We start from the raw sequence: 13,024 nt of genomic DNA on the forward strand, positions 1-13,024 counted from the left end.
TGAAGGGCAGACTCCCGCTTTTCGAACCACGTTCTTGCCGCGTCTGGCAGATAAAAGTAGACGTGATGGAGCTTGTTTTCCGCGTCCCAGTGGTTGAGGGCGGCCACTCAGTCGTAGGTCTCTAGCCAGGTCTCCGGGACTTCAAACAATGAGTCATTGAAAATCGGCGGTTCCCTTGGCTGCTGCATCACGATCGCGGGCTGTGGCGCAGCAGTCATCATCGTTGCCGCGGTCAAGGTCATGACCTTGGTCTTCTGAGCTTTGTCTTGTAGAGGCCCGTACTCCGGAGGAAAACCCTGCTGCCTGCGGCTTGTTCGGTGCTCGTGGCTGGCGTCAGTGTCTTCTTCGCGATGTGGGTTGGGCTCACGGCTTGACGGGAGTGTCCGGGACATGAACCAAGCAGCACCTCCACCAGATGTCATGGGGTCGTGACGTGAACGAAATGGGCAGACTGCACGTCGGAGAGTAAACTGTTCATTTGGATTGATTGGTTGATTGGCTGATTTGTGAGGTTCAACGTTCCGAAACCACCATATGATTATGAGAGACGCCGTAGTGGAGGGCTCCGGAAATTTCGACCACCTGGGGTTCTTTAACATGCACCTAAATTTGAGCACACGGGCCTACAACATTTCCGCCTCCATCGGAAATGCAGCCGCCGCAGCCAGGATTCGATCCCGTGACCCGCGGGTCAGCAGCCGAGTACCTTAGCCACTAGACCACCGCAGCGGGACACTGTTCATTCGGGCCGAACTTGTGCCCACGCAAAAGAAAAGTAAGACACAGGCACTGATAGCGGCAAACAGAGCATCCGCCAACTTACTAGCGGCAAAGCGTGTCGGCATTTATGCACTTGCCATGGAACATTCTAGCGTTATCACTAGCATCTACGTACATTCTAGAATAATCTGAAAGGTTCACGAGGTAGGCGTAATCTTAACAAAACGATCTACTACAGCTTCGAAGCTTCCCTAACACCGTAGGTGCGGAGTGCACTGAACATAGTGTAACGGGGTGATAACAAAACTTGAGGAAAGGAACGTGGCAATATATTTAGCATCACTTCATGACGAGTCGCTCAATAAAAAAAGTCACAGCTTTGCCGTAAAGGCGAAGCACTGAGCGTGTTAGCAATAATTTGAAAGGTCACGCGCAGAATGAAAAACAGATCGAAACGTGCCCCGTGATTCTCACGCACAAATTACGCACAAAACGTACTCACAGGTACGGATGCACGCGAATATGCGTGTCATTTGTTAGTTCGTTGAGTCGGAAAAGTGCACGCTTTTCGCGAACGGAAACTGCAATGATTGCAGTGACCTTTGTGCGCCCGGTAACTACAGCAAAATCGTTCCACGTGAAGCCCGAGGCCAGCCAAGGCGTACGATCTTCCTTTACTCGCCACCGCGAGACAAGGGCGCGCGAGGGAGCATCGCTCTCTTTCTCTAAGGTGGGCAAAGTACGCGTAGGAGATTAGAGCGGAACCCCGCCGTGGTAGTCTAGTGGCTAAGGTGCTCGGCTGCTGACCCGCAGGTCGGGGGTTCAAATCCCAGCTGCGGCGGCTGCATTTCCGATGGAGGCGGAAATGTCGTAAGCCCGTGTGCTCAGATTTGGGTGCGCGTTAAAGAACCCCAGGTGGTCAAAATTTCCGGAGCCTTCTACTACGGTGTCTCTCATAATCATATGGTGGTTTTGGGACGTTAAGTCACACAAATCAATCAGTCAGATTAGAGCGGGCGCAACTGCGCGATGTGGCGACGTGCACTCATTGCGCCATCTTGCCAAAAACACAGCAGCGGTAAGTGGTAGATAGAAATAGCTTGCCATCTGAACAGTAAAGAACGTTCTCTGGAGTGGCTCAGTGGTTAACGCCGCGCTTTCACGACGCAGAGATAACACGTTTGATTCCGCGCGCCGGAGTGCTTTTTCAAATTTTTTTTTCTTGCGATTTCTTCTATATTGATACGTATACATATACGGTGCATGACCTTGATGTCGACGCCGGCGGCAAAAAACAGCCGATAGTGTCCATATAATTGCTATCGCAATAAAAATACAACTCGGTCACTACTTCTCCGCATGATTCGCATAACGTCGATTCCCAAGGTACGTGCGATCTGCGTATTTTTATATCTGAAGCCATTTAGGCAGACGCGAAGAAGCGCAACCATCTGATCATGATGACCTCGTATGGAAGGCGCTCACCCACAAAGCAGGATGGAGGATGGGCCAAGAAGAACGTGACAAGATGATGATGATGATGATGATGATGATGATGATGATGATGATGATGATGATGATGCTCCTTGGAATATCGGCACCTGCCACTCAGGGGGATCGGCAAAGAGTCGGGCGGATCATACAGAGTGGCTCTATTATTATTATTATTATTATTATTATTATTATTATTATTATTATTATTATTATTATTATTATTATTATTATTATTTTGTAAGAGCTAAAAGATGTCAGAGATTGAATATAATGTAACGCTAATTATGAAGTATTCATATTTTAGTTTGCACTATGTTGCGTAGCCTTCCAATGGCCGAAGATTTCTTTACTAGGAAGACATAATGAAGAATTAGCATATAAACTTTTCGATAAGTCGCATATCGAAGTTTCGACAGCATTGGAAATGTTCCTTTTCGAGTGTCCCATTGCAGAGGCCCCAAATGATAACAGATTGGCCGATGTAACTGGTAGACCCCGTTGCCGCAATTTAATTTCGATACTTCGTTTTCTGTCTGAGGAAAAAACGTCGGCAGCTCAACAAGAAGTGTTCGATAGTTTCATGTTCGTTGCAATATATATATAGAAGCAAAAAGGGGAGATCGCCAAGCCCGCTCTGTGCATGTAAATATTGGGATTTGGTATTCTACAACGCATTCTGGTTTATTATAGCAGGATGATCTCGTGCTTAGTGCGTCGTCATCGTCGTCTTTTTCTGGTCGATTGTCGTAGGCCGCAATAGCGAGCTGCAGGGCTGTCAAATACCAAAAGACATTGTGCAAGCTTTCTGATAACAGTAAACATACAACTGCTTCGGTAAGCGCAAGTCTTACTTTCGTGCTATAACCGATTCCTATAACGGCGGGTTTTACCACGCTCTTTGTGTTTGTTTTTCTGCCTTTCCTTTCATTCCGGTGGCTACACCTAAATTTTTGGTGTTTCGCTCATTAAAAACTATAGTTGAAAGTAGCACTCGTGTTGTGTTCTTTTTTTTAGTTACAGACATGAGATTACATGGACAACTACAACATCCCCATCTGAAAATAACTTTTCTTTTTTTCGTTTGTTAACAATCATGTAGTGTTTTTCATGTTTCGTTATATGCACTTAATGACACCGTTGGCTAAATCTTTTTGTTTGTGAAGTAATATCACCAGTTAAAAATTTTCTGTGTCTTAGTTTTTATTCGTTTTGTCACTTCAACAACACCATGTCATACTCCCGGCGACATGTTGAAGATATCAGACATAGTAGATACAAATAATGTGGTATACTTACGTATAAGGTCTGCAATAGCTTTCGTCTTTAACTTTTTTGGCTTCAGTTCTTTGCTGCCTTGCCAGTTACCACATACGTAGTTGTGAAAATCTTCGCATGGTGTCGCATTTCCCATCTGCTTGGTTATCTGCACAACTGCATAATAATGACTTATTTATTACCTGTCACCGTCAACCAGTATCTAATTTTAAAATGTTTAATTAGGAAATGCATCACTGCAATTTTAATATTACACTGCATACACCCACTACTACTAAGTGTATTTTACTATCATAATGAATGTCTATAACCTTCAAATTTGTGCTCTACAGAAGTTTCTGCTATAGTTGAGTATTAATTTCATTAATTCTATAGTTTATAAATCTTCATTTCTTTTCCTAACATGTTTCACAGTTGAATTTTGTGCGCCGGTATTATTTTTTTTTGTTTCTATTTTCCATTTGTTTTTCATTTGTGCACCCCCTATGTAATAGCCAAGTAAGAAAGCCCTTGGGCTTTTTGCGAAAATATGAAGTAAATAAATAGTAATAATTGCTGCGCATTCCTAGTGGAATCATAGGCACTGTAACCGTTTCTTTCTTTCTTTCTTTCTTTCTTTCTTTCTTTCTTTCTTTCTTTTTTTCTTTCTTTCGTTCGTTCTTTCTTTCTTTCTTTCTTTCTTTCTTTCTTTAGAACAATACCAGGATTTGTTCAAGGATACAAGGCTAAAGGCAAACATTGCCTGACCAGGCCATCCATTCATACAAGAACGACGACGACGACGACGACAACAACAACAACAACAACAACAACAACAACAGGAAGATGACATTTACGAATTTACGTAAAAGCATAAATTGAAATAAATCTCTACACTTGTTTACCTAAACGAGACGTACAGTTCATCAAAATTAAAAACAAAAAAACGCAAAAGAGACAAAAATCGGCAGACCCCACGTACAGTGTGAATCGATGATATGCGAAGCACGAATAAGAAAAGTTGGTTTGTCACTTTAAAATGAGCACAAAGTTATGAGGTGGAAGTAAATGATGCCGTACATGACTTCTATGTCATGATTATTATGTCTGGACGTGTAGTTTACCTTCGTATTCTATTCACGTCATGTGATACCAAATTTAGTATAACGGGAGCTAGCGAAATGGCCACAAGCACGCTGTGAGCGTGGTATGTTGTCATGTTCTTACATAACACGCGTTTCCGGATTATCATGCTTGCACCACTCATATATTTCGTCATCCATCGACGTCACGTAACACCAAATTTGGTAAATGAGGAGCTAGCAAAACGGCCGTGAGCACATCATGAAGGGCCCAATATACTCCAATGTAGCGTTGACGCGCGCGCGCGCACGCTGGCCACAGCGACCTTACGTTAGCAAAACGCGAGCACTCTATGGTTTGACGCAGGCGCGACCAGCGTCCGACGGCGGGAAATGCGACATGCTGCAATTCGCGCTGATGCATACCCAGACAACACCGCGTCTCCCTCTTTTCGTGACGGAGGGATGCTGGACGCGCTGAAACGCGCATGCGTCAAAGCAACGCAGCGCATCGCGCGCCTGCGAGTATATGGCACGACCGGCGCCCGGCGTGGCAACACCGGTGTGACACAACGAAATGAACGCCGGTGAGCACGCGCACCACGTCACGTCAAAATGTATTGGCGCCTTAACTGTGGCATGTAGTCATGTTCTCACATGACACGCATCTCATGATTATTATGTTTGCACTAGTCACATACCTTCGTCATTCTTTGACGTCACGTATTACCAAATTTGGCATATGTGAAGCTAGCAAAATGGCGGCGAGCGTGTGGCATGTAGTCATGTTGTTACATGACACGCATGTGGTGATTATCATGTTTGGATGCGTCATTTACTTATGCCGTCCGTTCGCGTCACGTAATCCCGAGTTTGGTAGATGTGAAGCTAGCGAAACGGCCACGAGCGCATCATTAGCGTAGCATGAAGTCATGTTGTTACATGACACACATCTCATGTTTACCATGTTTGCACCAGTATCATACCTTCGTCAACCATTCACGTACCGTTATACCAAATTCTGTATATGTGATGCTAGCGAAACGGCCACGAGCGTATCATGAGCATGGCATGTAGTCATTTTGTTACATGACACGTATGTCATGATTTTCATGTTAGAGTACGTCGCCTGTGTTCGCCATGCAATCATGTCACGCCATACCAGTTTTGCAACATGCCATGTGAACGAAACCACCACAAGAGCTGCAAGACCATGAAATGTAAATTATGACATTTATGACATACATGTCATGATTTTCATGTCATGACTTGTCAGATATGTTCTTTATACAGTCATGTTATGCCATACGAAGTTTGGTACCGATACCATTATCGAAATGGCCAGGAGAGCTAAAAGTCACAAGCGTCACAAGCTAGATGGATAAAAGTCACAAGCTAGATGGATAGATAGATACGCTCAAAATCGCCGAAGTTCGCTAAGAAATGCTTCGCATTTAAAAATATCAATGTTATAGAGTTTGAATGGTAATTAGCACTAAAAAATAGAAGCACAAATATGACAAAAAAAATCTGGTTGGTCCCTCTGACATATGAATCGGTATAACGCACGAAAGTGAAACGTGTCTTTATAGAAGCAGTTCAATGTTCAATACACATTAATATATTATGTCTATTGCTGTTTAGTGACTACAGCACCCTTAGATGTTGATGCAGCCATGTTGATACCTGGTAAAACATTTTCTTCGCAGAGACAACCAACGACTCGCGACCGGTATACACTTTCTGGAGACACTACACGCACCGGAGCACCGCGCAAATCACACTTGCACTACAGCATTCGCAAATCGTGCAAGCGGAACCGAACGAGTTTTCCCTCAATCGTTTTTGAACTCGCGGTCTCCCGCAGCGAAGGAGCGTGATTTCCGGGTCGACGACCGTCCTTTGGATATGTGTTCGACATGTAGCGTCGTGTTGGCGAGCAGCATCCCACTGATAGGTCACTTCGGTGAAGGTACAATCATTTTGGTACTGCAGCGGTGCCTGTAAGGCAGCCAGGTGGGTCGCAATGTGCTCAACTTCACAAACGCGAGAGACAGTTCTCAGCTTGTGCCGTCAATGCGTGAAGGCCTCCCGCTTCCCCCTGGTATGTCCATCACTGCAACGAACTTCTGCGACATTCACCCGTCGACGCCGTTGTATTTCTGCGGCGTTTATTGCCACAGTTCTCGTAGTCCGTACATCGCATTCATATTAGTAGATGGCGGGGATAACCATTGTTGCATACCGACGCTGCACTCCACCAGGGGCGTAGCCAGGGGGTGGCACACGAGGCACGAGCTCCCCCCCCCCCCCGAAATTTTTTCGCCATGGCATAGAGAGCAAAAATTGCTATTTTAAGGGGGTGCCCCTCCCGAAATCAAGGTAGTGCCCCCTCCCCCCCCCCCTCCCGAAAGAAATTTCTGGCTACGCGCCTGCTGCACATGCAAGCGCAACGCGACAGGCGAAGCACGTAACTGCGTCGTCACCGAGTCAAATGCGTAGAGCGAGTCGATATTGCAGACTGCGTTTGTGACCTGCCACATCAGCCCCAGAAACATTGCCGGAACTGATTGCGGAGGCAACTTAGAAGCAGAGCCAACGCCAGCTAGATAGGCTTTGATGGATGCCACAACGTTCGTTCCAATGCTGGCATGGAGGTGCCAAAAGACTGAGACTACCGCAGCGTTATCAATTTACATTAGTTGGTGTCGTAAAGCAGTAATTATCTTCCCCGCTCTTGAGTGGCGGCACCACCCTGACAGACGGAGAGCGTGGGTACACAGCGGAGGAATGTGAGACATATAAAGCGCGTACAACGAGCGCCTCAGCAATCCGCTTATAACTCAGTGAATTAACGCACACTTCCTATTGACGCTGATAGAGAGGCCGTTGGTTCAATGCCCAAGTCTCTAAAATTACGAAGTTATTTCTTCTGGTTTGCTTCTTTGTGTGCTGCTCATGTAAATTTTACAACGCCATATCCGTGAAGGAAGTACGTCAGTGAAGTCTTAGGGGACCTCGGCGTAAAACACTTTAGATAAAAAAAATGCACGTACAACTCTCGAGCACAAAAAATTAAAAATGAATGAAAAGCAACCAATAACAACCTGATAGTGCTCGCGAGCCAAATGTGGAAAAAGAAGAAAGAAAACGAAAGAAAACATACCATTGATTCGGAATCATAGTCTTTATTACCTTTAGTCTTCTGAAAATAAGATTTATCTTATAGTTGTTTTTTTAAATGCTTGCTTCCTAATTCCAGAACTTTGGCGTCTCTGTCTCTCATGTTTCTATGTTTCTCGTGTGGCTGCTGCGCAGCGTGGTAAAGTATAAAAACAGGTGTAGGTTGCCCTATTACTTGGCAGCGGACACCATGCCGTTTCCGTCTTGAATTGACGACGTTTTGAAGAAGCGCATATCGAGTAGCAGTGTTTATTACGTGCTTGTTGATGCCATCTTTGCACGTGGTTCACGCACTATGCGCTGTATTCAAGTATAGGTTAAGCACTACTGCTACCACAACGGTTAAATCATGATAATGGGCATTAGTAGTTGCGATGGAGATGTGCCACTAGGCGTCAACATGGAGGCGTCCGCGTCTAACGGTGCTATAGCTGCCAAACCCCAAAAGCAATGTAAAAACTCTCACAATCACTACTCAATAAGCACTACTTCTGTAAAGACACTTACGCTTTCGTGTTATACGGATTCCTGTGACGAAGTAATCATGAGAAGCGCATCTGGTGTCTCGTCTTTAGCACAGTTATATATTTTTTTTTCATTTGCATAGAGATCAGCTACGTTTTCATTTACTTATTTCTATTTCCCTCTTTCCACCTCTTTCATGTTTTGTCAATCTTTCTTCCTATTTCATGCCAATCTTTCTATATTTGATTCTATTTCCTTTCCTGTTTTGTTGATGTTATCTATTTATCTCCATCGTTCTCTTTGTGTGTTTCATTCTATTTAGGCTAAGATTTACTATTCGCCTCCTATTTTTTTCCTATTCAACCTCATTTCTCTCCTCATCACCTTCACTTCTCTTTCTCACCGTCTTGCCATACTATATAAAGGTGCTCTGCTACTAATAAGGATGCTCTGCTACCGTGCCTGGGTAGACGAGTGGTTAGGACGTTCGCCTTCAGGTTTTGGCACACGGTTTCAAATACCACCTCGTTTACAATCTTTCTTGGGGCAAGAGCTTTTGTATTTTTCTTTCGTCATATTTTCCTTTCCGTCGGTCTCCCGGTATTTCTCTCTTTCCTTCCTCTATCTGAATTCGTTCTCTCACCCGTCAGTGTTACCACAGGCCACATCGAATAAATCGGCGCACGTGTTTTAGGAGTGGAGCAAATGAGGATGAAGAAAGCGCGTACATGACGACGATAGTTTTGGGTCACAATACTTTGCTCCGAGCTGCAACAGTTTCACTGTCATAACATCGGCGACAATTAACTGTGTCAGCCAAGCCTTAATTTGGCCATCATACAAGGCAATTGCCTTCTTGAGCTGCACGTGTAGATAGATAGATATGTGGGATTTAACGTCCCAAAACCACCATATGATTATGAGAGACGCCGTAGTGGAAGGCTCCGGAAATTTCGACCACCTGGGGTTCTTTAACGTGCACCCAAATCTGAGCAGACGGGCCTACAACATTCCCGCCTCCATCGGAAATGCAGCCGCCGCAGCCGGGATTTGATCCCGCGACCTGCGGGTCAGCAGCCGAGTACCTTAGCCACTATAGACCACCACGGCGGGGCGAGCTGCACGTGTCACTAAGGCTTTCTGACACTGCTTTTTGTTGACCATATAAAAGTAAATTGAATTGTGGGTCACGGAATCTCAATACGACCATGTGTTTAGCAATTACAGTGTGTGTTTGCCATGATGATGTATATAAATATTATTGTTGTTTATATAAACTATTAAACCCGTTGAGATTTTGCGCTCGTGCTGCCTTGGTCTCTTCTTCGATCCTTGTTAATATGTTTGTTTAAATGATAAACCAGTGCCAACACACACAACACACAACTATATGTAGCAGCTGTGTAAGTATTGCGTATGACATTGTTTAAACGCCCTACAACATATGCTTCCGTCGCGTGAATAAATACTAACAGTATTCATATGCAGTGCGCCGTCTACCAGCGTCTGAAACCGGCAAGTGAAATTAATGTGCAATGGCGTGGTAGTTGGTACCACATTTAAATCGAATTAAAACTGCGCAAAATATTGGGAACAAGCAGATAACCAGACAGAACAGGCGTGGACTAACAACTGAGCGATGAAACAAAAGTTCTGTGGCATGCCGGAGGACAAAGGGCATGTGAAATGCTAGAAGCGCCTGTAAATCTGGGCCTCCATCCTGATAAGTGCAGTAGATAACATTAGGTTTATCTACATAAAGAAACAGCATGAATTTTCGGACTAGGTAAAGGGCCCTTAAGATGGTGTGTGACTCTCTCTTGAGTGCGTGTGCGGATGTGTGCCGTCAGATCTGGAAGTCTGATGCTTTCAGTAACTGCAATTATTAGTGTGCGCCGGTCCTGCTTGCTTCCACTAATAGTATACCGTCCCCTGCGCAGTTACATTTCAGTAATAATAGTAGCTGTTGTAGTTTAACGTCCCAAAACCACCATATGATTATGACAGACGCCGTAGTGGAGGGCTCCGGAAATGTTGACCACCTGCGGTTCTTTGATAAGGTGCACCTAAATCTAAGCATACGGGCCTCAAGCATTTTTGCCTTCAGGGAAAATACGGCCACGGCGGCCGAGTTTCTATCCCGTGAACTGCGTTCTTTCACTTCCAGTGATGTGAAGACTCCTAAAGCACGCATTTATCGAATGTTTCCGGTTGTTCGACCAGCCTTGACTTTGTGTGTGCGTGCGTGCCTGTGTGCGTGCGTGCGTGTGTGCGCGCGCGTGTGTGTGCGTGTATGTGTGTGCGCGCGTGTGTGTGTGTGTGCGTGTATGTGTGTGTGCGTGTATGTGTGTGTGCGTATGTGTGTGTGTGTGTGCGTGTATGTGTGTGTGCGTGTATGTGTGTGTGCGTATGTACGTGTGTGTGCGCGTGTGTGCGTGCGTGTGTGTGCGCGTGTGTGCGTGCGTGTGTGTGAGCGTGTGCGTGAGCGTGTGTGTGAGCGCGCGCGTGTGTGTGTGAGCGTGTGTGTGTGTGTGTGTGTGTGTGTGTGTGTGTGTGTGTGTGTGTGTGTGTGTGTGTGTGTGTGTGTGTGTGTGTGTGTGTGTGTGTGTGTGTGTGTGTGTGTGTGTGTGTGTGTGTGTGTGTGTGTGTGATTATTGTTTTGTTGTGCATTATAAGAGTGTTACGGATAGTGTTATATGGGTCAACAGAATGTATAGAGGGGACCTTTCCTTAGAAATACACAGCATGAGTATAGGTATAAAGCATTTACCCACAAACAAACTAGACGCTATATCAATTGAATCGCTAATACTGTAAGGCCTTTTTTTTTTGGTTGTGCGCAGACTACATGTGTGCACACACACATACACTGATAAATAAAGCAATACATTCACTTTACCATATCGTTGGCATTCTTCGTCGTTGCAGGTTTCATCTTTCACGTTCACACTTCCTTCGCCTGCAAAAAAAATATACACAGCGTGATTTTTCTGACGGCCGGCCGCGCTATTGTCAAACTCAGTTTCCGACAGCCTGTTGGCATGCCGAGAACACGAGTCTGATATTGAATTTAATTGCAGATCCCACGTGATCCTTAAGCTTTACTGCAGAAAGAATGTCACACTATCCATAGAGGGAACGTGCAACAAATACACTTGAGAAAAATTCACGCACAAGAGAAAGCAAAAAGCGCTTTTTCATATTCACCTACATGTTAGTGTGATATTAATGGTAGCTAACTGACAATAATGCCGAAAAAAATGTAGGGCTTCTTATTAGAAGTAACTGTAATGTAAAAATGAAGAAAAAGACGAAAAGATAACTTTTCACTGGCAGGATCTAAACCTGCGCCCTTCGAATAACGCGTCCGATGCACTACTGAGAAGTGTGGCAGCTTGGGCTAGTTGGTATGGCATGACGATAGTTATAGCGCGAGAACAAAACGACGACACAGAGACGAGAAGGACACAAGAAGTTATAGCGCTCGTGTCTTTCGTGTCCTTCTTGTCTCTGTGTCGTCGTTTTGTTCTCGCGCTATAACTATCCTCACTACCATTGAGCTACGGTGGCGGTTATCCATCCGTCCACTTTATGTGGTATATATGTGCATTTAAACGTGGGAGCTTCAGTCAGTGCCACATGTTGCCATTTTGTTTGCATCGTTTTTCATTTTTTGGTCACTCATAAGATGATGATTTCTCGTTTACAATCAACGACGCCAACGCCGGAATGTCGGCGAAACGAGCTGTTTAAAAGGACACTACAGTAGAATAACAATTTACGTCAGAGTGAAAGCTCAATGTACGACAAAATCTGAAACGACAATATTATCAACAACAGTGCCCTACTTACAGAGAAATTAAGGTAAATGCAGGAGAACATATGCGCTGCAGTAGGGCATTTTTAAAATGATCCCGATGGCATCTGACGGACCACCTACAATTAATGACTAGTAGTCAATTTATCTGCGCTAAATAAACAACCTCCCGTGCTTTTAAAGACGCAATAAAATGCTGCTTGTTTCTTTCTGTTTGATTCGTGGAAAAAAGAATCGCCGGACGTTACTACGGGGAATGGCGCGAGTGGTTCAAAAATTCAATTTTCGCGTGGTTGGATGGATGGATGGATGGATGGATGGATGGATGGATGGATACGGCTGTACCCTTTAGATCGGGCGGTGGCTAGCACCACCAAGCTGTAATACTTAATGAACCAAAAACTAGATTTATTTTTTTTCTTTAAAAAGTGAGTTTGAGGATTCGTACTTTGCAGTGAAGAGTTTAATTTTCACTCGTGCCTTGACTTTAGCCACCAATCAGATAACCTTCTAGTTAAGTGCACCCGCTTTAAGTCTATTATGCCCTCCCGGTTCCTAAACCCCAGTGCTTTAAAAAACTCTGCGCCTCATCCTGAACTATAGGGTGAAGCCCTTTACAGAACATTATCAAGTGTTCGGCAGTTTCTTCTTCCTTTCCACACGCACTGCATACCGCGTCTACCCCTTCGTATTTGGCCCGATATGTCTTGGTTCGCAGTACTCCCGTCCTGGCCTCAAACAGCAGAGAACTACCCCGAGTATCATCATAGATCCTTTCCTTGGCAATTTCCTGCTTAAAAGTTCGATAGATCTCTAGTGCGGACTTCTTAAACATGCCCATTCTCGACATGTCAGTCTCCGTTTCCTTCACTTTCTTCTTAACCGATAGTTCTTTTTGGTTCGGCCACCTGCAGTTTTCTAAGTATTTACCAGTCAATTTCCTGGTTCGCTTCCTCCATTTTGTATCGACATTCTTCATGTACAAGTAGCTGAAAACCTTCCTAGCCCA

At 44.7% G+C, this 13,024-nt stretch overlaps 1 protein-coding gene across 1 annotated transcript in view; it reads right to left on the bottom strand.

The window, feature by feature from the left end:
• Positions 1-13,024, bottom strand: part of LOC142803616 (neprilysin-like) — a 128,276-nt gene that overhangs the window by 86,599 nt on the left and 28,653 nt on the right. The window contains exons 3-4 of the mRNA XM_075888995.1: positions 11,098-11,157; positions 3,511-3,645 (exon numbers count right to left, since the gene is read on the bottom strand). Of these exons, the coding sequence (XP_075745110.1) occupies positions 3,511-3,645; positions 11,098-11,157 (195 nt within the window). The remainder of the gene's footprint in view (positions 1-3,510; positions 3,646-11,097; positions 11,158-13,024) is intronic.

The sequence above is a fragment of the Rhipicephalus microplus genome, chromosome 3 (assembly GCF_043290135.1).
Source record: "Rhipicephalus microplus isolate Deutch F79 chromosome 3, USDA_Rmic, whole genome shotgun sequence".
Classification (NCBI taxonomy): Eukaryota; Metazoa; Arthropoda; class Arachnida; order Ixodida; family Ixodidae; genus Rhipicephalus; species Rhipicephalus microplus.